Source organism: Diabrotica virgifera, chromosome 2 (genome assembly GCF_917563875.1).
Source record: "Diabrotica virgifera virgifera chromosome 2, PGI_DIABVI_V3a".
Lineage (NCBI taxonomy): Eukaryota > Metazoa > Arthropoda > Insecta > Coleoptera > Chrysomelidae > Diabrotica > Diabrotica virgifera.
The window spans coordinates 94,016,174-94,041,115 of NC_065444.1; the positions used below are offsets into that span (position 1 = coordinate 94,016,174).

General features: G+C 32.5%; 2 protein-coding genes across 5 annotated transcripts in view; both read right to left on the minus strand.

Moving 5' to 3' along the window:
* LOC114349497 (ABC transporter G family member 20-like) overlaps positions 1–24,942 on the minus strand; it is a 636,826-nt gene that overhangs the window by 297,655 nt on the left and 314,229 nt on the right. The window lies entirely within an intron of this gene.
* The window catches only part of LOC114349498 (ABC transporter G family member 23-like), a 205,925-nt gene that overhangs the window by 72,549 nt on the left and 108,434 nt on the right, over positions 1–24,942 (minus strand). For 2 of the 4 annotated variants that reach the window (XM_050643865.1, XM_050643868.1), the window contains one exon: positions 10,879–11,015. The exons of the other annotated variants lie outside the window; for them this stretch is intronic. In XM_050643865.1, the coding sequence (XP_050499822.1) occupies positions 10,879–11,015 (137 nt within the window). The remainder of the gene's footprint in view (positions 1–10,878; positions 11,016–24,942) is intronic. 4 annotated transcript variants of the gene reach the window in all.

Genomic DNA, 24,942 nt, shown 5'->3' on the forward strand with positions numbered 1-24,942 from the left:
TAACAAAAAGAACTTTCCAAACACTCATTTTAAAGAATTTTCTATGCTCTTCAGTAAAATTGTATCACCTTTCCATACAGCATACCGGTCTCCACCTTTAATATTTACAATCAAATAGCGATCTTTAATTGTTTATATATTGTTTATAAGTTAAAAAGTACGTTTGATTTTTTGCATAATTTTTATATTGGATACTGTTGTAACTAAATTTACCCTAATGCCATAAGCAGTTCTTAGATACCTGTATCAACGGATGTCACGAAAGAGGCCATTTATTTGCTAATTTCTCTGGTCTATCACACCCTTTCTTATCTGTGTTTACAATCCAAATCATTAAGCCACATAAAGAGGTAGGGCAATAAACTCACTATAGCTATAGAAATGCTTTTACTACAAAATTTTAAAAGATAAGAGTTATAACGGAACAAGTATGCATACCTGCATTTTAAGACCCAGGTAGATTTTTGGGGATGACACAATGACACTAAAAGATGGCTTTGCCGATGATTGCATTCAATTGAGATGGTAAGTAGGTATGAATCACCTCTAGTTATATTTTAATGGCTTTGTAATTTAACTTCATGGGGTACGAAAGAATTAAGAAACTTTTAAGAATTTGAAAAAACATAGTTTTTGGGGGGTTTAGGTGTTTTACACAATTTTTGAATATCCCTAAAAACTCAGTTATTTCAAATTATATATACGTAACCTATAAAAAACCTTGAGTTAGTCTATTTTGAAGTATATAAAATGGAGAAAATCCCAAAAAACTACCGAAAAAACCAGTTTTCCGGATTTTTGAAGATGGCGCACCTTACGAATAAATCTGAAAAAAGTCAGAAATACAGATTTTGATAAAATTCACAAAACGCAAAAAAATTAGACATGCAGCCATCGCCAAAAAAAGTTATACGTACCTATTAAAAAAACAAAAAACATTGAGGTTATGTACACTCGACCTTCGGGTCCATAAAAATATATGTTTTGTAAAAGCCTCAGCTGTGCGTGTGAATTTTTTGTAATTTATAATTTAATTGCAAACCAACTTAAAAAAAAATAAAATCGAAAAATTGACATTTTTTGATGTGGGGAAAGGGGAAGGGGGTGGTGGGCTAAAATTGCGGTGATTCTTAATTTTTTTAATCACATAGAACGTAAAAAAATAAAAAAAAATATTCAGGCTGTATCGACTTCAAAATAATACAGCATCATGCCAAAAGGGCCTTAGTTATGTATGTTCGGCCCTATTGATCCAATCGTGACGTACGTCGGCTGAAATGATAGGAACTAACCAATAGCATACAATGACATAGAGAAATCAAATACAGCCTCATGTCAAAAAGAATAGAATAAACAAAAATTTCTTTTGAATTAAATATTTGAAATAAAAAATCACACTAAATTTTCTTTTTTTTTCACCCTTTCACTTATCAATATAAACATAAAAGTTTTTAGAGAGTTTCGCCCTCGGTTATAATGTAATCTTTCATTCTGCGTTTAAATTTTTCCAAAATTCTTATTAGTTTTCTCAGGATTCGAATAAACTGAATGCATTTAAATAGCATTGGTCATAATTTTGCGCCTACTCCCTCAAGGCTTAAAAAATGTAACATTTCAAAGGAATGGAGATATTTCAAAGATTCGCTGAGACTATAATTTTTATCTAATATACATATATCTGTAGTCCATCCACTCACGGTAAATATTGCAAAACCTCCGAATTTTAAACAACCGCTTGGATTGACATGAAATTGGGTATGCACATAGCTGACAGGTCAAAGAAAAAGTGATATTGTGCCGACGTGTGCTTTTGCCTTGGGAGTTAGTACAACCACTTTTATAATGTGAAAAGACATACATTCAAAATAAGTCCTAAAGTGGATAAACTGAGTAATTCTAAGCTAGTTTTTGTTCTATAGATTTTTTCTTAACATACTGTTTGAGTTATTTGCAAGTGAATATATTATGTTCGTTTTTCAACAAAAAAGTCACGTTTTTAGACGGTTTTAGAAAAAAACTCAAAAAGTATTTTAACGAAAAATATTCTTAGCAAAAATATAGCGTATAAAAAAGTGAAAACAATGGTGTATGTATGAAGTCTGTAGACCCTGTAAAAGTAGAGTTGTAGTTAAGAGGAAACAGTAGCGATCAACAGGTAGCGAAAACGCGTTCCAAGATTGCGGCTGTAATTTTGAATATTTTTTCGAGATATTTGGCACACGTATTCGTAATATAATAAAGAATGGCGGTACAGAGCCCAATTTGAAAAATATATGAATATGTGGAAATTACTCTGTAATTAAATACAATATTTAAAAAACGAGCCTGTACCGCCATTAAGAAGAACAAAAAAATACACTTTCTTCAAATGAACTTTTTTATCCGATGCCTAGATTTTGTGTCATTTTGGAACTACTAAAATTTTGTATTTCATTAGTAGTTCCAAAATGACACAAAATCTAGGCATCGGATAAAAAGTTTATTTGAAGAAAGTGTATTTTTTTGTTCTTCTTAATGGCGGTACAGGCTCGTTTTTTTAATATTATATTTAATTACAGAGTAATTTCCACATATTAATATATTTTTCAAATTCGGCTCTGTACCGCCATTCTTTATTATATTACGAATACGTGTGCCAAATATCTCGAAAAAATATTCAAAATTACAGCCGCAATCTTGGAACGCGTTTTGGCTACCTGTTGATCGCTACTGTATCACCTTAATGAAAAGCAGGTTCTACTTCGTCAAAATACAAATCGAATATTTTAACATGAAATAACCATAAAACGAAGCACTTTTCGGGAAAAACTCATGACTTACAACTGTTATAAAATGTCTAAAAAGTTTTATTTGTATTTTTATAAACGTTTCTAGCATCAAAAGTTAGTTAGCATCAAAATGAAGTCTCTTTTTTGTTAAAAAAATGTAAAAATCACCGCCTAATTTACTTATGTATTGTTTATGTGATATGTACATTTTTTACTCTTTGAGATATTTAGTATCACTAATGTTTAAGTTATTTTAAACCAAGGCATTTTTTTTCAAAATTAAAATTTTTTTATTTTAAAACCAATTTTTTTTAATAAGCATTTCTTGCCAATAAATCTTATAGATCATATAAACAGTATAATATAAGTAAATTAACTAGGGCGGTAACTATTAATTTCATATGGAATGCTAATTAGGTGGTGATTTTCACGATTTCTTTGAGCAAAAAAAGGGACATATTTTATTTAAAGCGTAACTTACTTTTGATGCTGATGGTGATAGAATAGATACTTTTTAAATAACAAAAATAAAACTTTTTTAAACACTTTAAAAAATTTGTGGCGAGTTTTCCCCGAAAAGTGCGTTATTTTTTGGATATTTTACGTTGAACTAGTCGATTTGGAATTCGACGAATAAGAACCAACTGTTGTTCAGCTCCAACTCTGTTTTTATTGTGTGTCCAGACTTCATACATACATAATTTTTTTTACTGTTTTATAAGCTTTATATTTGCTAAGAATAGTTTTTTCGATCAAATACTTACTTTTTGATTTATTTACGAAAAACCATCTAAAAACAAAAAATACAAGGAATTTAATTAGTTTATCCACTTACGGACATATTTTTACCTATATTTTTTCACACTCGAGAAGGGGGTGGTACTCATCCCCAGAAAAAAGCACACCCTGGCACAATATCACTTTTTTCTTTGACATGTTAGCTATGCTTATGTCAAATTTCATGCCAATCCAAGCGATTTTGTAAAATCCAAAAACAGTGAGTAAATTGTCCAATGATATCTTTAAAAAAGACTAGTGCATTTTACAAAAACTTAGGTCAATAAATAATATGAAAACAGCGGAATATCAACCAATGTTGAATGTTTTTACAAAGTATTGTTTATTTTTCGCTACTCGAAGGGGACAACTATTAAACTGGTTTCTTCCACTTCCAGACAATTTTTTAACCGCATATGACATCAAAACCAGAATTAAAAAAATTCGGTTTCGACCTCTTAATACACGTAAATTGATCAAGTATATTTTTCTGTGACTATGTGTGTCACTTCCGGGTACACCATTTTAACCGGAAGTGGTGTAAAACTAAAAAAAGTATTTCTTTGTTCTCATTTTTCTAATGCGCGTCAAATTTCTAATCGCTAGTACCATCTATGGGTTATAATCTTTCATTCAACCTCTGTGATTATATCTGACAGACGGACGGACAGACAGGCATAAAACCGGACAGGCATAAATATTTGTTCTCGTCTTTCTAAGGCGCGTCGAGTAATACATAGTTTGTACTATTTCTGCGAATTTAGAACAATACTTCGGGTTGCAACTCTTTATCCTGAAGTCGGAGGCCAAATTTCTCACCTTTAGTACCATCTTTGGGTTATAAGCTTTCATTCCACATCTAATTTGTCATGTTTTAACCCGGCATCCGACAGGTGAACTTTTTTGCCACTAACAGACAGGTGGGATGTGACAAACCCCAGCATTGAAAGAGTTAAAGAATCTCAAAAAATATCTCTACGTTTAGATTAGTTAACAGAAACAGTAAAGATGCAGTAGAAATAAACAAACCAAGACACGTTAAATGATACTAGGAGCACTCCCGAATCATAATTTACAATGTGTAAACTTTGGAAATCATGACTTGGAATTTACAATGTATATACTGATGTGATCTTGATTATTGATATGAGATAATATTCTTATATGTCACTTAATTTAATCAATGTATTAATACTAATCTAATTAATTAACCAGATCACATATCAATATGTTTTCAATCTCAGGGCGAATTATAAATTAATTACTTAATTTCGTGGCTTCTGAATATTTCTTAATGGTTCCTAATCGGGATAGAAAAGAAAAGAGTAAAAAAAAATACAAATATGGGTTACAATTATAATCAAAATATTTTTTATTTTATTCAAAAGGCAATCAATGCTTAATATTTGCTATTTCTTATTATTCTTAAACATAACATTTACAACTGGGAATTTTATTTCCTTTTGGTTTTCTATTGAAAGTTTTTATTAACATTTAACTATTAGGAGTTATTAGGGACAACTCTATTTAAGTTTGATGAAGCTTTTCTGATATTATTGATTATGTTATTCAATTTTTTATGTGGAATTTAATACGAAAAACCCATACATTCATGTCCAAACAAATGAGACTGACCTTTTCCTGGTGAACTGAAAATGTCCTCACACAAAACCCTTTCCTGCTATCCTTGGCTGCGATCAAACCTCGTCCTGGCTTCCAGTGATGTTCTCCTTTGAAAAACTAGCTCGAATAGCTCTCGTTCCTGCTTTTGTCGTGATGCTGTGTTCTACCTTTTTCGAAACTGCTATCAGCTACCGGGACACTCTGGGCTCAAGGAGGTTCTTTTACTCTCGACCTGGCCTACTTCTCGTTCCACGATAGATACTCCACACTCACGGAACTACCGGCTTTCTCACTCCTCGAACACTACCGTCTACTACTCGACTTCACTTCTCGACAGCTCAAAACATTCTGATCCCACTTTGTCATTCATTCACCTACTTTCTCAATATCCCTTCCAGATTCACAAATCAACCTTCCACCACCAACTCTCATTCTCAGTATTCCTCAAAAACCAATTTTTAATCTTTCTAAATATGCTTAATGGATTTCAAAAGAAAATATTTAATTCCCATTCTAAAATCACTTTCTACTATTTACAAATTTTAATGACCTATTCTCTCTTTCAAATGAGTCTTATTTAGCATAGGCTAATGATCGAAACCTTCCGCGAAAAACGATAATGAACTATCATCTATTTCACTGAGTTTTATTTAGCATAGGCTAATGATCGACCTTCCGAGAAGAACGATAATGGTACGCGTCATTCACTTTGTTTATTTTAAGCGCACTGTCCCGAGTTCCGTCTAATCACTTCTTAAAATTAAATATAACAATTTGTTGTATACAGGGTGTTCTAAATTTATATGCCCGTGGTTGAGAAAATTGAAAATATTTTATATTAAATTGAATCCTGTTTACAACCATCAAAATTTAATTTTCATATCAAATAGAAATATAACAATACATTGTAAATAATTATGATTCGGGAGTGCTCCTAGTAGCATTTAACGTGTCTTGGTTTGTTTATTTCTACTGAATCTGGATTTTAAATTTAGTATAAATTTCTACGTATTATGACTGTTTCTTGTTGAGAATAAAGAAAAAACTTCACCAATTATGGTTTCATTTCGAAAACAACGCACACATCTTATGGAAAATATAATATCACTCAAATTCAATAAAATTTATACGAATAGATCCGTTTTAATTTACCGATCAAATCTTATCATTCCGCCAACTCTCTATTTTCAAAAATAAGAGCAGAAATTGATACAAATAAATCTGAAATCAAATGGGTAGGTACATAAGTTAGAGAGAGAAAAAATATTTTAAACTACCCAGATTTTCGGTACTCCATAAATCAGCGGATTAGTTTCACTAATCCGCTTAGGCCCAGCGGGATTTAAGCTCTTATGAATAGCACTCGGAGCAATAATGATTGTAACTTTAACACTTTTAACACTTTATGGACTCCAAAAATGTGATTTCGATAAACTTTAATTGCAATTTGCGCCGTAATTAATCATAATTAAGAGTTGGCGCAATGATAAGATTTGATCGGTAAATTAAAACGGATCTATTCGTATAAATTTTATTGAATTTGAGTGACATTATATTTTCCATAAGATGTGTGCGTTGTCCGTATTATGACTGTTTCTTGTTGAGAATAAAGAAAAAACTTTACCAATTATGGTTTCATTTCGAAAACAACATAAGTCCACAAACTTTAAAACATAATATCAAAAAAATAAGCAACATTTAAACTTTTTTGGTCTTTCAGATATAGGTCTGGATCCCGCGTATGAAAAAAAAGTTGCTTAATAGCAAGCTGAAAATTTGTTAATAGCTTAAGGGTGTCTAGTCGGATAAACTTTGATATATGGGAACACTGGAACAGGGGCAGTTTTAATTTTGGAACAGGTTAAAAATTTGAAACGGTCACACCACGAAAACGGCACATGTATTTTGTCCGACAGAACAGACTTAAACTCTTCGAACAGAGATTAAACTCTCATGCAAAAATTAGACTGCTATTTATCACCAAATGGGCCTTTTAATGAGTAGAGCATGTAGAATATGTCAAATGACAGGAATTATGACAGGTGATAAATAGCAGTCTAATTTTTGCATGAGAGTTTAATCTCTATTCGGAGAGTTTAAGTCTGTTATGTCGGACAAAATAAATGTGCCGTTTTCGTGGTGTGACCGTTCCAAATTTTCAACCTGTTTCACAATTAAAACTGCCCCTGTTCCAGTGTTCCCATATATAAAAGTTTATCCGACTAAACACCCTTAAGCTATTAACAAATTTTCAGCTTGCTATTAATCAACTTTTTTTTCATACGCGGGATCCAGACCTAATAGATGCATTTATAACCCATAATACTTATATAAAATATAGTATTACTATCAGAATCTCAAACTACTAATGGAAAGATTTTTACGTTTCCTGAAAAATTTACACATTGTAACATACAGTGCTTCCATAAAGTAACGCATAATTTCATTATTTCGTAAACCGGCGACTTTAAGGAAAATTTTCGAAACAGGTCGATTTTTATTTTTAAATTACAATTTTTTGGCATATTACATATCATACTAGTGATGTCATCCATCTGGGCTTGATAACGTAATCGATGAATTTTTTAAATGAGAATAGGGGTCATGTGATAGCTCATTTGAAAGGGTATTTAATTCTCTATTTACTAATACAAACAATAACATAATTATATATACAGGGTGTCCAAAAAGAATTCTTTAATTAAATTAATTGAGACAAAAAGAAAAATGTATGTAACTTATTTAATTCAAAATTCGTTTTACTTTTGTCAGAAAATTAAATGTTAGAGCTGCCATCCACCTGCCTCTTGGAAGTTTAAGATTACGCTTAAGCGAAAATCAATATTTAGGTTTTAAATAAAACATTTTTATGTTTGCTGGCACCAATAAAATATATTTAGAATTAAACAAATTACATACATTCATCTTTTTATACCAATTAATTTAATTTAAATAACATTTTTTGGACACCCTGTATAAATAATTATATTAACAATTATATTATTGAATAGAGAATTACATACCCTTTCAAATGAGCTATTACATGCCCTTTATTCTTATTTAAAAAAATCAACGATTACGTCATCACGCCCAGATGGATGACGTCACTAGTATGATATGTATGCCAATAAATTGTAATTTAAAAATAAAAATCGACCTGTTTCGGTATTTTTCCTGAAAGTGTCCGGTTTGTGAAATAATGAATTTATGCGTTACTTTATGGACGCACTGTATATTGTTTCGCAATGACCCATTAAATTATTATAAATGCAATTAACCATTGACCATGTCATGAAAATGGCAATATAAAATTAATTTTTCAAATGTCAAACTTTAAAATTTGTTTTTGTTAACAAAAAAATAATTTAAATATCTATTATGAAATTCGTTACAAACAAAATCTGATATTTCAACTAAACGAAACAAAATACACAATAAAAGTGAATTATTAAACTCATTCAGGGACCCGTTCAGACAAAAGAGCCTACAACTGGTTTTTACCTGAGTGCGAGTGGAAGACTTGTAACGTGAAGCGATCGATATTATGTATCTAACTAGGTACTGTCTTTTCCGTAAAAATGTATATCTTGGCAACATCCTGTTGTTGCCAAAGTGATGTTTAAGCAATGTTTTTGACCTACGGGGGTCAAATTGTCGTTATAGTGTAAGGAATAAAATATATAAATAAATCGGATTACTGAAAATCCGACAACGGTGCCAAGCTTAAAGAAGTGTACTAAGCGAACATTCACGGATTATACCTAGAAAATGATAGCATTTCTAGGTGATGCCAAATGACTGCAACGTGAAAAGATGCCAATTTAATAGCGGGATGTATATATATATATATATATATATATATATATATATATATATATATATATATATATATATATATATATATATAAATTACTAAGTTCTCGGGAAGAACCGCGTTGAGAATTTAAAACTCGACGTTTCGGCACCCTTTTTGGAGCCATTATCAAGAGGGGTATGGTTCCGTTCGAGTCCGGGGTCTTAATCTGCCTACTCCCCTCACTCGTGACGTACCAGTAGTGTCTTGTTCTCTAGGAGAACGGTCAAGCGGCACTGAGGTCTCAATCTGCCTACTCCTCAGTGTCGAGTGACGACCTGTCTTCGCCTGTGTAGCTCCTTTTATACTCTCAGTGCGCGCGGGAACTGTATGCGCGGGAGAGGCCTGAGTGGGATCGACTGGCGTGGGGATTCGCCGAAGCAGCGGTCGCCATGTTGCCGGCAGTCTTTTGGCGTCATCGCGTGTGTTTAGGCTGTCAGGGCGTTTTTCAATTTCGATGGCTTCACGGATGATTCTCGATTTTAAGGAGCGGACAGGGGCGATGGTTTTTGCTTTCTCGAAATCTATTTGGTGACCTGTCTGAATATGATGTTGGGCAAGGGCTGAAGTAGTGTCGGAATGTTTTACAGATATGGAATGTTCGTAGATACGGTTTTGGATTCGTCGGTTTGTCTGTCCTATGTATGTCCGTGGGCAACTGGAACAAGGTATCTCGTAGACACCATGGTCTTCATTGGGGATTTGGTCTATATATGGGGATTTGGTCTTTGGTCTATATATATATATATATATATATATATATATATATATATATATATATATATATATATATATATTAATAGAGCAACTTCGTTACGAACTCTATCCACCCAACTTATTCGTAGGATTAGTGGCGAATCCAGAAATTTTTTTCGGGGGGAGGTCCTGGGTCTTGAGGGTGATGTAAGTACTTTTCTCTAATTCAAGGTAACTTTAGTCTTACCACTCCTAAGATAAGTGGGTTTACAATTGTTTTTTGGATGGGCATAAAATTTCTTTTCTTTTTTGTTTGAGAACTCTCGGTTTTTTTTTTGGATTATTGGATTGAAATTTATTTTCGTCTGGGGGGGTCATTACCCCCGTGACACCCCCTTGGATCCAGATTTTAAAGGCTTCCAGTTTCTTGAGAAGTGTATCCGTTAAAGTCCAACCTTAGACACCATATATAAGAGTACAGAACACATAATATCTCACTAATCTAATTTTCAGACCAAAGTAATATTGTTTCCACATAATAATTTCCACTAATACTTCAGCTCTGGCCTATAATATGTATTTGAATTTCTTTGCTCATGTCCCATTTCTCATTAATTTAGATTACAACCAAGGTAGGTGATACTGTTAGTTCTCTACAGTTGTTCACCAGTTCACCATAATCCTTTACCACTTCTGGTTGCACTTGCGTTTTACTGAAAACCATCACCTTTGTCTTTGCGGTGTTTAGCTTGAGTCCACATTCATCACACGTTGTGGTAATCCTATCAATCCGATGTTGAAGTTCTGTTGAACTTAACACCGTGTCATCCGCGTATCTCATATTATATTTACGCCAATTATTTTGATACCACATTGAACATTACCCACCGCTTTATTGAAAACAAACTCAGAACAGATGTTAAATATTAGTGGGGAAAAAATGCAACCATGTCTTACTCCTCTTCGTATTTGACGCTCTTCAGAATTGTCCCGGCAAATCCTGATGTTTACACGTTGATGCCAGTAAAGATTTTGAATAAACCATAGATTTTTATCATTAATACCCACCTGCTGAAGAATGACAATCATTTCAGTATTCAGTAGGAATGTAGAAAAGAATCCTAAAAGCAATTATTCCAATTTTACAATTTTTATAATTACCTATTGTCGGGTGGCAAATTAAGGAACTCTGACAATTCACTAAATCGTTCTTCTATACGGCTTTCCTTCATGCCAAAGATTCGCCCAAAATAGAAAATTGCATCTCTTACTGTAAATTCCCCCACTAATGCTACATCCTATAATAAATATGTCAATAAATAAATAAATTTTCGAATGGTTGAGTTAAGATAATACCATCACAAGGTTTATTTTATAAGAGATATTTATAATTTGTGGGAAGACAGTTGCTTAGAAAATGAAAAAATGAGAGGTAGTTAATATTCATTTTGTTTCAGAGGCAACCACCATCCCCTTACGTACGTTTAACCCTATTGGGATCTTCACAGAGGCTTGCTGTCTTCTCTGTATCAAAACGAAAATCAACTCTTTAGTAAATAAAATTATACAAAATAATTTGCTGGTAGATGCTGTAGCGACATCTATTTAACCAATATTCTAAAATAAGGTGAAAAATACGTAAGAGGATGGTTGTTGCCTCTGAAACAGAATGAAATATTAACTGTTTTTTTTAAGAAATGTTACCGCATCCACCAACAGGTTATTAGCGGAATTACTTCATAAACAAAGGTTAACAATATGATTTTTAACAAATAACCAAATATTGATTAAGATTAGATAGTAAGTCTTTTACTGGACAGTTTTCTCCTGATAAAGCTGGTAGAGTGCTTGGTAGATTGTTTATTGAACGTTCACTTTGATATTTTGGACACTCAATTAACAGATGGGTGACAGTAGTACATAGGTTGCACATGGGACGTTCACTAACCGAAAGTAAATATGAATGTGTAACCTTGGTGTCTTATAAGTAGGCGCGTTTAAACCGTTTAACCGATCTTAGTTTAGATTTCGACAGACACCATTCAAGTTGCCACTGACCAATCACTTAAAAAAAAACGTTTTGAGATAATTACATACACACTCGCGCACTAATTCAGATTCCGCACTTGTTGCTGCATTACGAGAACTTTTGCCTGCCTCTTCATCCCATCCTATATGTGATGGGATCCATGTAAATTTCGGAGTCGTGCTGTTTTCTTGGGCAACTTGTAGTTCAGTAGTTATTATTACTTTCTCTAAAGGATTTTTAGGATACCGATGCTGCGTTGGAAGAAGAGACTTGAGGGAGTCGGTGAGAAACAGGGATATTTGAGAGGTTTGCATGTTTTAGGGCGCGATACAGACCAAATAGTTCGTTGAATGTAAAAAAAGGAGAATACAACAATAGATAGAAACCAGCTGCTAATCTATGATGACTGTGATGCATCACTTTGTAATCCGGAGCCCACCTCTCCAAGATGAGCCAGTATTTTTTTATTCAAGTTGGTCAGCCTTGTTTTTATTGATCTTTTTTTAAGTAAGGACGGATTTCCTTTAACATGTCACTGAGACCTCTCAAATTAGAAGTGAAGTCTTTGATTGTGATTACGGTGTTTGATAAGCCAGCTATGCTGTCTAGGAGGAGGACTAATAATAATTGATTCTTGTTCAGCGAAAAAGGTGGTTCGTGATTTTCGATGAAGGTTTTGGCAGGATTTATTTTGGATGAAATTGATAAATTCGAAAGCGTTGTTTCTTCAAGTTTAGATGTCATTGGCTTCTTTCGAGTTGCTGTAGGTTTTGGTACTACACATGGGTTTTCTTTAAGTGCAATGTCGGTTTCTGGAGAGGTGATTTCACTTTTAGAGCGTTTTAAATGAGTTTCTTTGTTTTCGGTTACTTCTGTATTTACATTTAGTAATTTTGACTCAGTATGTTGTGAAAAGGTGCTTTGGTGTGATGATGTGGTTGGAGCTTTATTAGATTGGGACGTTTCAGGTTGGTTACTCGTACTGGTAAGGGTTTGCGTAGGAATCGATGCTGTTGCTGTTTCTGCAGCCGAGTTGGCTACAGTTGTAGTATTTGAGGTTGTAGAACTTAGTGGAGTTTGTTGTGTCGCAGATATATTTGTAGGTTCGGTGCAGGTTGCTGCCACGTGTCCTGGTTTTTTGCATTTGAAGCAGACGTTTCCATCTTGAGAAAAGAATATTGTGTAGTTTGTGCTTTCGAATGCTAATGTTATGGCGCTTGCGATGGTTAAATTGCGAGGGCTAACATATACTTGCCGTCTAAAGCTTAGGATATGGCTGTACTCTGGAAGATTTGCGCCGATTTTTAGAAATGTTATGGGAGATAAAAGATGTAGACCGATTTTTTGCAGTTCTTTTTCAAGAACATGGTGTTGAATGGACGGGCATACATTTGACATAACAATTCATTCAGAAGGTGTTACAAGCCGTCTAGCCTTTAAAAGTTCTCCTCGGATAGTGATTTGGCCATAGTTATCTAAAAACTCATCTAGGATATTTTTGTTCGCAAGGTACATGCAAACTTGGTTGTTGGAGAGGCCGGAGGCGAAAATTATATTTTTAGATTGAATAATATTACCAAGAGGGATTAGGTAGTCATGAAGTGGAGTATTTTCGATTGCACTAAAGACTAGTGCTTGGTCTTTTAAAGGAAATTTAAGTTGATTTGTCACCAGTGGCGTGACAAACTCCGTCGGGCCCCCGTAAAATTTGAAATGGGGCCCCTTTTAACCCGGGAGCAGTCGCGTTGTTAGAAAAAATCCAACTTTTTATCATTTTCCGTGATAACTTGATGAAAAATTTTGCAACATAACTTTCCACTTGTAAGTGCCTCGAAGAAGATTGTAGTAATGCGTAGAATTTTTTTTTAATTTTTTGATTTCATTTTTTTTGTGGAATTTATGGCTTTGGTGGGAACCAATTAGTTTTAAAATTGTTAGAAATAGATATTTTTAACATAACAAGCCAACAAAAATATTATAAAATTGAACTTTGTTTTAAATTCGTATTGTTAGATTTTGTTCTACGCGCGACTGCTTACGTGACAGAAGTGAGCGCGACTGCTCCCGCGTTAAACAATTACTAAATACGACTTACTTAACAAAAACTTTTTTGTGTTAGCGTTATCATTCACTGTTCATAACAACTTACATTTCTCATCTTTATTGGTAGGTATACAGATATTGGTGGTTGGCAACGTTGCTTGGCTAGATAAACAAGTTCGGAAATTTACTGTGAATAAATCGCGAAAATTCCTAAAACTGAGGTGAAAATAAAATTTAAACACCACACCAATTCGTATCTAAGGACAACAGCGAAGTGTACAATCAAAATTCGGAGTGAAACAAACATTTTTAAGTAAATAAAACCTGCAGAGCCAGTGCTGGTCAAAAAACAAGGTTAGCTATAAATAAACAAAACAATCAATCATTGCATTCCATAAGAAGGTAACTGCTAAACAATTTTTGGCGGTGTTGCCAAATCTGAAAAAGCACTGAGAAATAGGGAAGAAAGAAATAAATACCCTTTTAAATAGGCCAGTCTAAGAAGGGCAAAAATCTCCGCGAGGTTGAATCGGATTTTTGCACTTACCGCAGACAGCCAAATTATACGTGTGTAAAAAATATATTTAGTATATCAAATAGTAACAATCAAATAGTAACAATCGAGTAGTAACAACATGGAAGAATTCATAAAAGATTTGCGAGAAAAATTGGACAGAATGGAAACAAGGGATACGAGGATAGAGCAAAAATTGGATGGAATCCAAGAAGAGCTTAAAGAATTAAGAAATCAAAACCAGGAGCTGAAAAGAGAAAATATGCTAATAAAGCAAGAAATGAGTGAAATAAGAGCAGAAAATAAACAAATGAAAGCTGAAATTAAAGAAGTGCGAGAAGAAATGGAAACGCTAAGCAAAGTAAAATTTAAGGAGGCAGTGCCAAAAAGACTAAGCGACCTAGAGGATAGAACAGAAAGAGAGGAGAAAAAGAAAATTGAGAAAAACGTAATAGTCAGGGGAATTAAAATAGGAGAAGAAAATGTAAAAGAAGATCTAGAAAATTTACTAAAGATAAAACTCAACGTTGAAGCTAAAATAGAACAAACAGAGATAATTAGACCAAGAAATTCACAGCCGTTCATAATAGCAAAATTGGAAAATATACAAGATAAAAAGAAAATAATGGAACAAAATAAAATCCTCAAAGGTACAAAAATATTTATCGACGAACAAAGAACCTATGAAGAACGAAGAATACACAGGCAAGTAAAGAAAAGAGCAGAGGTGGAAAAGGAAGCAGGGAAGAAAGTGAAGATGGGCTTCAAAAAATTATGGATAGACGATCAACTTTGGGAATGGAATAACATAATAAAAGACTTAAAGCTGAAGTGTACTGGAAACAACAGAGAAAATCCAAAAAACTGAAAGAATCAAACCGAAGGATAGTGGAAACAGACCCGGCTAAGGAAATGGATAATGATAATAATAAAACAATGTACAAGAAAAAGAGGAATAAAATTAACATGAATAAAAGAGCTAAACCCATTAAAATTGGATCATGGAATATCCAGACAATGCTAAAAGTAGGGAAAATGCAGGAAATTGCTTTAGAAATGGAAAAATACGAACTAGAAATACTAGCACTACAGGAGATACGATGGAAAAATGAAGGAACAGTTAAGAAGAAAAACTTTACTATGTATTACTCAGGAGAAGACAAACAGGGGAAAAATGGAACAGCTTTTATGGTGAGCAAAAGAATGAGAGAAAAAGTTATACATTTCAAAGCTATTAATGGAAGAATCTCCTACATCAGAATCGAAAATAAACAAGCCAATATATCTTTAGTTAACTGCTACGCACCTACCGAGGAAGCAGACCAACAAGATAAAATGGAATTCTATGAACTTTTAGAAGAAACCTGCGAACATATTCCTAGGAACGATATCTTAATAATACTGGGAGATTTTAACGCGCAACTGGGAAAAGAGAGCTACAACCAAAATGTAGCAGGTAAAGAAACGATCCACAATGTCACAAACGATAACGGGGCAAAAGTTTGCAATCTGGCAGCAGCAACAAATACCTACATCGTCAGTACGAAATTTATTCATAAAAGGGAACACAAGATAACCTGGATGTTACCAGGGAGATCAGATGGCAACCAAATAGATCATGTTTTGATTTCGAAAAAACGGACAAAGATAATACAAGATGTGAGATCCTTTAGAGGAGCAAACGCTGACACTGACCACATACTCTTAATAGCCAAAATGAAGATGAAAATCATCAAAGCTAATAGTAAAGTAAGAAAAAGAAGGAAGTGGAACTTAACCAAATTAAAAGTGCAACAAACAAAACAAGAGTATTCAGAGGAATTAGTACAAAAACTAAAGAGGTACGATGGCACGAACGTAGAAGAGGAATGGAAAAATATAAAAATGAGCATCATAGAGGCTGCGGAGCAAACCATAGGACCTCAAAAAAATAAAAAAACTAAAGAATGGTTTGACGAAGAATATCGATACCAAAGTCAACTGAAAACGCTGGCACGAAACAAATGGCTTGAAAATAGCGGACAAGAGGAAAGAGAACAATACCAGAAAGAAAAGAGAGAAGCGGCCAAACTTTATAAAAGAAAGAAAGAGACATGGATCTCAGATCAGATGCAAGAGATTGAAACAAATAATAGAGACAACAAAAAATTGTTTGAATATATAAAACAACAATATAATGGTAACAAAGTGACCAGCAAAATAAGCAAAAAATATTGGGAAAATCACTTTAAAGATATAAATACAAGCAACCAAGCAATCGACACAGAAGAAGAAGATATAACAGATAACCGAGATGAAGAAGAATATGCACCTACCTACCAAGAATTTATAGAAGTAGTAAAACAACTAAAATCTGACAAAACTCCAGGACCAGATGAGATTAACAATGAACTTATTGCAAATGGAGGAGATGACCTTCTAAACCATATATATAAATTAATGGTCAGTATATGGGAAAAGGAATACATGCCTGAAGAATGGAAGAAAGGACTCATTATACCAGTTTTTAAAAAAGGAGACCCAACGCTTTGCAGCAATTATAGAGCAATTACGCTATTAAATACAACATATAAGATCATGACAACAATTATAAGAAATCGGCTAACCAGATACACAGAAAAAAACTTAGGACCATATCAACAGGGATTTAGAAAAGGGAGATCAGCAATTGATGCAATCCACGTTTTAACGCAAGCAATCGAAAAAAGTTACGAACATGGCATAGAATTGCACATATTGTTTATTGATTTCCAGCAGGCTTTCGACAGCATCTACAGAAAACAGCTATTAAAAGAAATGAAAAATATGAATATACCTGCAAAATTAATAAGATTGACCAGAATGACAATGATGGACACAACAGCAAAGGTCAAAACAGTGGATGGTGAAACGAAGAATATCAACATAGAACACGGGGTAAGACAAGGTGACAGCCTATCGACAACGCTCTTTAATATAGCCTTGGAGGGAGTAATTAAAAACACAGGACTAACAAAAAAGACAATAATCCAAAGTTCTACACAAATAATAGGGTATGCAGACGACCTAGGGTTGATAGCCCGTGACAAGAGAAGTCTAGAAGATGCACTGCTAACATTGACAAGAGAGGCAAAAATCAGGGGGTTAATAATTAATCAGAAAAAAACAAAATACTTAATAAGTACGAAAAATCAAGACCAAGTAAATAGAATAAAAGAGATAAGAATAAGTGATAATGTATTCCAAAGGGTTGACTGCTTTAAATACTTAGGAGTGATAGTAGATGGTCAAAACAGAAGAAGCATAGAGATAAATGAAAGAGTTAAAGCAGGGAATAGGGCATTCTGGAAATACCACAAGTTACTTAAAGATAAAAACCTAAGCAAGAAAACAAAGACAAAGATATATAGAGCGGCAATTAGACCAGTCATCACTTATGGAGCAGAAGCAATGTGCCTTACAAAAAAAGATGAAGAAAAACTGAGAATAATAGAAAGAAAAATTATTAGAAGAATACATGGCCCAATCAAAACAGATCAAGGAGAAATACGAATTCTGATGAATCACGAAATAAGAAATCTAATGGAAGAAGAAGATATAGTGGGATTCATTAAAGCACAAAGGCTAAAATGGTTTGGCCACATCCAACGAAGAGAAGCAGATGCACTAATTAGGCAGATAACAAATTGGACGCCAGTAATAAACAGACCTAGAGGAAGACCGAAAATAAGATGGGAAGACCAACTGCGAGAGGATATATCCAATATGGAAATTACAGGCTGGAGAGAAAAAATACAGAATAGGAAAGAATGGAAACAGATTACAGAAAAAGCAAAAAAACACGAAAATCTATAAAGGATAATGAAGAGGAATTATGCGGACCAATCCACCGCATGTAATGGATTAAAAGAGCTCATGAACCTGAGCGACCTATACTCTATACTAGAGTGACCGGTATATATATATATATATATATATATATATATATATATATATATATATATATATATATATATATATATATATACAGGGTGCTTCATCTTATTCGCCTCGGTCTCTGTAGGGAAAACCACTTGATAAAAAAATTTCTCCACAGAAATATACAGGGCCTTTAATACTACAATCTAAAAATAATGTGAATTATACAGGGTGCTCCAAAAAAGAGTGGTATATCAAAGTTATATTTTTTCTTATGGAATGCCCTATATCCGATGGCATTACTGAATTGACCTTAAAAAATAAGCTATACTTTCATAAGGTTTCCCTATGCCTAAGTACAGGGTGTTTTGATTTATTTCGATTTTTATGAAAATGTAAGGTTTTAGAAAAAAATAAATATCTACGAATCTAAGAATCAGTAACAAATTCTTTCTTGGATCTTAATAATAAACTATTTAGCATACTTAAACAGATGCTTACTTCAACAAAATTTCTTACAGGGTGGTCAAAATATGAGATTGTTTTATTAACAAATTCAAGCTGTAATAACTTACTTATTTTAAATGGAACACCCTGTATCTTACTAGTCTATCGCGTAGAAAATATACTTAGCTTTCAATTTGTATTAGGGTTTCCTATACCTATCCTTTTACAGGGTGGTCAAAATATTAGATTGTTCTATTAACAAATTCAAGCTGTAATAACTTACTTATTTTAATTGGAACACCCTGTATCTTACTAATCTATTGCGTAGAAAATTCACTTAGCTTTCAATTCTTATTAGGGTTTCCTATACCTATCTCCCTTCTTTTTTTAAATATTTAAAGATTTTCTAATTTGTAAGCTTTAAAAATTAGAATTAAGTACCTATCTCGTGGTTATGTATCACAACACGGGCAATATACTTAAATATCTTGGTCAAGATACTTTCGTTAATAAAATTCACATTTTTATCATTTAATGACACAGAGTGTTCTTATTTTAGATGACATACTCGACATTCTATTCTTTATAATGGAAGATATTTAAAATCTCTTCAATTCCATGTAAATATTCTCAATTCACATGTTATTCTGTAAATATAAATTCCCATGTTATTCTGTAAATACCCATTTTTACATATTTTTGTACAATAGGCTCGTTTTCGTCATAGTAGCCATTGCATTTAATTGTTTGTAATTGCGATTCAAAGATTCAAACAAAAAGTGGTGTTCTTAAATTTACTTAATAACCGTTGGTTTAAGATATGGAAAATAATTATACGGAATGAAATATAATTTAAATATCTTCCAGAATACGGCATATAATATAGGGTATGCAGTTTAATATAAACATATTATTCAATGTGACATGTAGGCCAAAATCTAGTAAAATAATACAACACTGTGTGATTACATGATAAAAAGAAAATTTTATTAATGACAGTATCTTGTCTAAGTATATTGCCGGTGTGGTTGGTGTGTTGTACATAACCACGACATATTTACTTAATTCTAATTTTTAAAGCTTACAAATTAGGACATCTTTAAATATTTAACAAATGAAGGGAGATAGGTATAGGAGACCCTAATAATAATCGAAAGCTAAATAAATTTTCTACGCGACAGACTAGTAAGAAACAGGGCATTCCATTTAAAATAAGTAAGTTATTACAGCTTGAATTTGTTAATAGAACAATCTAATATTTTGACCACCCTGTAAAAAGATAGGTATAGGAAACCCTAATACAAATTGAAAGCTAAGTAAATTTTCTATGCTATAGACGAGTAAGATACAGGGTGTCCCATTTAAAATAAGTAAGTTATTACAGCTTGAATTTGTTAATAGAACAATCTCATATTTTGGCCACCCTGTAAGAAACTTTGTTGCAGTAAGCATCTGTTTAAGTTTGCTAAATAGTCTATTATTAAGATCCGAGAAAGAATTTGTTACTGATTCTTAGATTCGTAGATATTTATTTTTTTCTAAAACCTTACATTTTTATAAAAATCGAAATAAATCAAAACACCCTGTATTTAGGTATAGGGAACCCTTATGAAAGTATAGCTTATTTTTTAAGTTCAATTCAATGATGTCATCAGATATAGGGTATTCCATAAGAAAAAATATAACTTTGATATACCACCCTTTTTTGGAGCACCCTTTATAATTCACATTATTTTTAGATTGTAGTATTAATAGTCCTGTATATTTCTGTGAAGAAATTTTTTTTAAATATTAAGTGGTTTTCCGTACAGACACCGAGGCGAATAAGATGAACCACCCTGTATATATATATATATATATATATATATATATATATATAGAATATTAGACAATAGTATACTTTAAAGCCCCAATTTGACTTCAATACCCAAAAAATTTGTGAAATTCGTATTTCCAATCAAGTCAATCAAAATACTACTTGTATATATATATATATATATATATATATATATATATATATATATATATATATATATATATTACAGACCCATTCCAAATAAATAACTTCTTTTGTTGTTTTCTGTACAACTTACCTACAATACATTTAATAACCAGCTTTAAAACTAGTAAATGTTAAAACAATTCTTTCTTGATTTCTTATACAGTGTGTTTGCGTAGCTTGGAACCTATGGGAAACTTTTTTATTACATATTTATATTACGAAAAAAAAGTTATTCTTCATAAAATGCTCTGCATGGTATAAAACTTAAGTTGCAATAATCAGATATTAAATTTTATTGATTTTATACGAGGTATATCAAAAAATATTAATTTCGCTCAATAGTACCTATACCACCTTTATATTTTACAATATTGAAAAATTGTATTATAAAAAGTTGTTCGCAATTAAAAACTATGTTTAAATATGCAAATATATCATTCCAGTTGAAATATACTTAACTCTTAGAGAGAAATTCATATTTTTCGACATATGTACCTCGTATAAAGTTGGTAAAATGTGATATATTACGACTGAATCTTCGTTTTGAGATAATGCAGAGCTTTTTATAAAGAATCTGATAAGAATTTTATAAAGAATTTTTTCGTAAAATTAAAAAATTAATAATAAAATAGTTATTATAATTGTAATAAAATGATGTTGGTTATCGGTAATTTGAAATATATTTGGAAAAATTAATTTTTTATTTATATATTGTAAAATATAAAAGTATTTTATCCTTGAGTTAAATTACAATTTTTTGACTTACGTATAAAATTGATAAGCTTTGATATCTGATGGTTTATCTGGCTTATTTTGTATCTCAGATTTAAGACCATTCAGAGCATTTCATGAAGAATAAGTTTTTTCGTAAAATTGATAATAAAAATGTTTCCCATATGGTTCGAAGCCACGCAGACATACTGTATAAGTGCTCAAAAAAATTTATTTTGAATTTTCAAATTGTAATGTCTGACAAGGTCGTAACTACCATTGGGGCAACCGGGGCAGTGCCTCGGGGCCCCCGGCGAAGGGGGCCCCGCGATTGTAATCGCGTTATACTGCCTATAGGCAATATAACGCGATTAAAAACCTACATTATAGCCGAATAATGTAAGTAACATTATATGTAGTATATTTTTTATGAAAACAGAAAAGATGTTATATTGATGGTAAATATTTAGCTTAAAATAATGTGATTATATGTAGTATATTTTTTATGAAAACAGAAAAGATGTTATATTGATGGTAAATATTTAGCTTAAAATAATGTGATTTCAAAATTTTTTTGTGTTGGTCAACTAAAATAGCAATATGTAGGTAGGTACAGGAAACTTCAGTCATGGAGTACATTAAAATGAGTTTTCAAGTGGTTAAATATCAATTTTCCTGGACCCCTTCTGCAGGGTGATTAACCCCAGACCCCCCGGTAGGGGGCCCCCAGATCACGTTTGCCCCGGGGCCCCCAACATCGTGCTTATGGCCCTGATTTAATGACATATTCGAATTCAGCATAATCAAAAAGCAAATAGAAAAATTTTTGAATAAAGTAAAATGATGAATTCACCGATATCTTTTAAAATTATTTAATATAAAACAGTTTTATTGTTTAAAGAATTAATAAACAATTAGAGGCATCTGTGAGTAGAACTTTTCACATTAAGATAAGATATATAAACTAACAAAAAATGTTTTAGAAAAATATAAGCTTGTTTGATTTTTTCCGAAACCGAAACAATGCAAGTTTTTCTACATTGACTTCCCTAAAGCGTAAGTGTTATAATTTCCTTATCTTACCGTTTATCTGTTGAGAGATTGTCCAATGATTACACAAGAAAAGTCGTCAATAATTGTTAAATAAATGCGTACCAAACTGATGCAACTATAACCGTAAACAACACCGTAAACAACACAAACATAAATAACATTCAATGTCAATGCAAACAACCAATATGAAATTACTGGCGATAATATTGTATCGAAATGCTAAAAGTAGGTAAAGAACAGAGAGAAAGAAAATTCATTTTTAGATTTAAAAATATTGTTCTTAAATTCGGCAAATTGCAATTCTAATATCTTTTAATAGTCACGTACAAAGCATTATACAGTTTATTGTCGCTGCCATCAAATTTCGGTAGGCCGGAAGGGATTAAGTTTCTAGATATTATGAGATGATTCACTTGGCAAATACGTCTAGTTAGAAATTTTTACGTTTTCAAATTTAAACAGACAACGTAAAAATAATATAACAATAACAGATTTTTACATAATATCAGATGACAAGATGGGGCCCTTAAGCGATTGGGGCCCCCCGCAAGCTTCATGCTGCGGGGCCCTCTGTTACGCCTCTGTTTGTCACTGCTGAGTAGCTTTTCGGTGAAATTTGGTTTTGTTGAGATTGTTGATCCATTCTTGCTTCGGTGGAGATCATTTTAGAAGAACAGGTATCACCCGCAAGGGTGAGTGCGGCCCTGTTCCCCTATTGGGAACCGACTCCAGTTTTGTCAGTATTGTAACGTTTAAGTTTTCCCAGTGTAGATTTTAATCCAGTCCCCCATACCTTTACGCATTTTTGGCTTAACTGATTAGATTTTAGTCTCTATCGACGTGTTTTTCTTAGAAACACATGTGTCGCTATCGATAGCTGCGTTCTCATGCAAAATGTTATATTTTAATAGCTTTTTTGTGAAAGATATCGGTCTTGCATCTCATAACTCATTTTAAGTATTGGGGTTGCTAAGCCCCTTACGGGTGTTAATAAGGCACTTGTTTGTATATCTTTGACGACCGTTGACGAATTCACGTCCGGAAGCCATCAGCCCTATTTAAGCAAAAATCTGAGAAATCTTGAGATTCGTGAGTTAAACTTTGTGGCAGTAAGTTGAGTCGTCTTAGTCATGTGGTGAACGTTAGTTATTTTGTGATGGACCAACCTGGATTTTCTTCTGGGCTGGTCCCTGGCCCAAGTCCCAGATAACCGCCCACTGCAAATATCTAAGTCCACCTAAGTTTGCATTATGCATTATTAGCGCTGTTCTTCTCTCGACTGTATCAATAGTCGAATTTCTTCGTATTCATCTTTAGCGCCTCATGGGCCAGCCGGCCTACAAAGGGAGCATTTCTCCACCTGTTTGAGGGAGTGAACTATTTTAGTTTATTTTTTTTTTGCCTGAGATAACATAGCTACCATAAATATGTTATTTGCATAAAGTTGAGAGACCTACTTAATATATGAGGTCATTGCCGTTTTGGATTAAAAAAAAGGAAATATAGACATTTACTTTCGCATAAATTTCTAATGCAAGATTATATAGGCGTTTTCGCTTAATGTTTTTGACATCTACAGTGAATTTGAAGTATGTTTTTATATAGTTAATTTCTTTAATTAACGTTATGCGATTTCTGTTGTTAGAGTATAATTTAAGTATTTTAGTCTTATCGAGACAAAAAGGCCTTTTTTACTATATTTAGAAATGGACGAAGTATGATTAATTATGATCTTTTTATAGATAAACTTTTTTTAAGAAACTATTTTACTTTTCTTTATTTTTAAACTTTATAGATAATGTTTATTAACTTCAGTTAACTCTATTTTCAAATAGTGAGAGCCACAATCGTCCATTTATCAATTTTTTACGTGTGTGTATATGCAGTTTGTTAACCATGTTCAAATGATTATTTTTTAATTTTTATTTTTGTGGTTAACACGTTCCTTTTATGTATATTATGTGAATATTAAGATTCCATTGAGTTTTTAATAAATGTTTTGTTAAAGTGTACGATGTCGCTTTTTATTTATTATTTACAGCTCAAGATTAGAATATTATTGTGTTGTTGTAGCAGCGTTGCTAATTTTTCTTTTGTAGCGTTAAGTGTCGTAGTAGAGGTACTATTAGGGAGTTTTTGTTGCTACGTAACTTACGCATCTCCGTATACGTAAAGCAACTAACGTGTCGTAGAGGATGAATGTTAAAATAGGTAGTTTTTGTAACTGCCTTAACGTAACGTAAAGCAAATCGTAAAGTAATTTTGAAATTCCGTTGACATTTAAAAAAATAAAACAATGTTCACACAATATACAATTAATATACAAATGTAAAAAAAGATAAATGAATGATGAAATTGTATGGTTTTAATTGCTTCTATTCAAATATAAAAATATTATTTTTCCTTGGGTTACAATTTTTTTATTTTTGTTTATACCTACTTTTTATTTGTAAATTATTGTATACCTACATCAGAATTCCAGTAGGTATAATGTAAATAGTGTGGTAATATTTATTTGAAAATTTTACT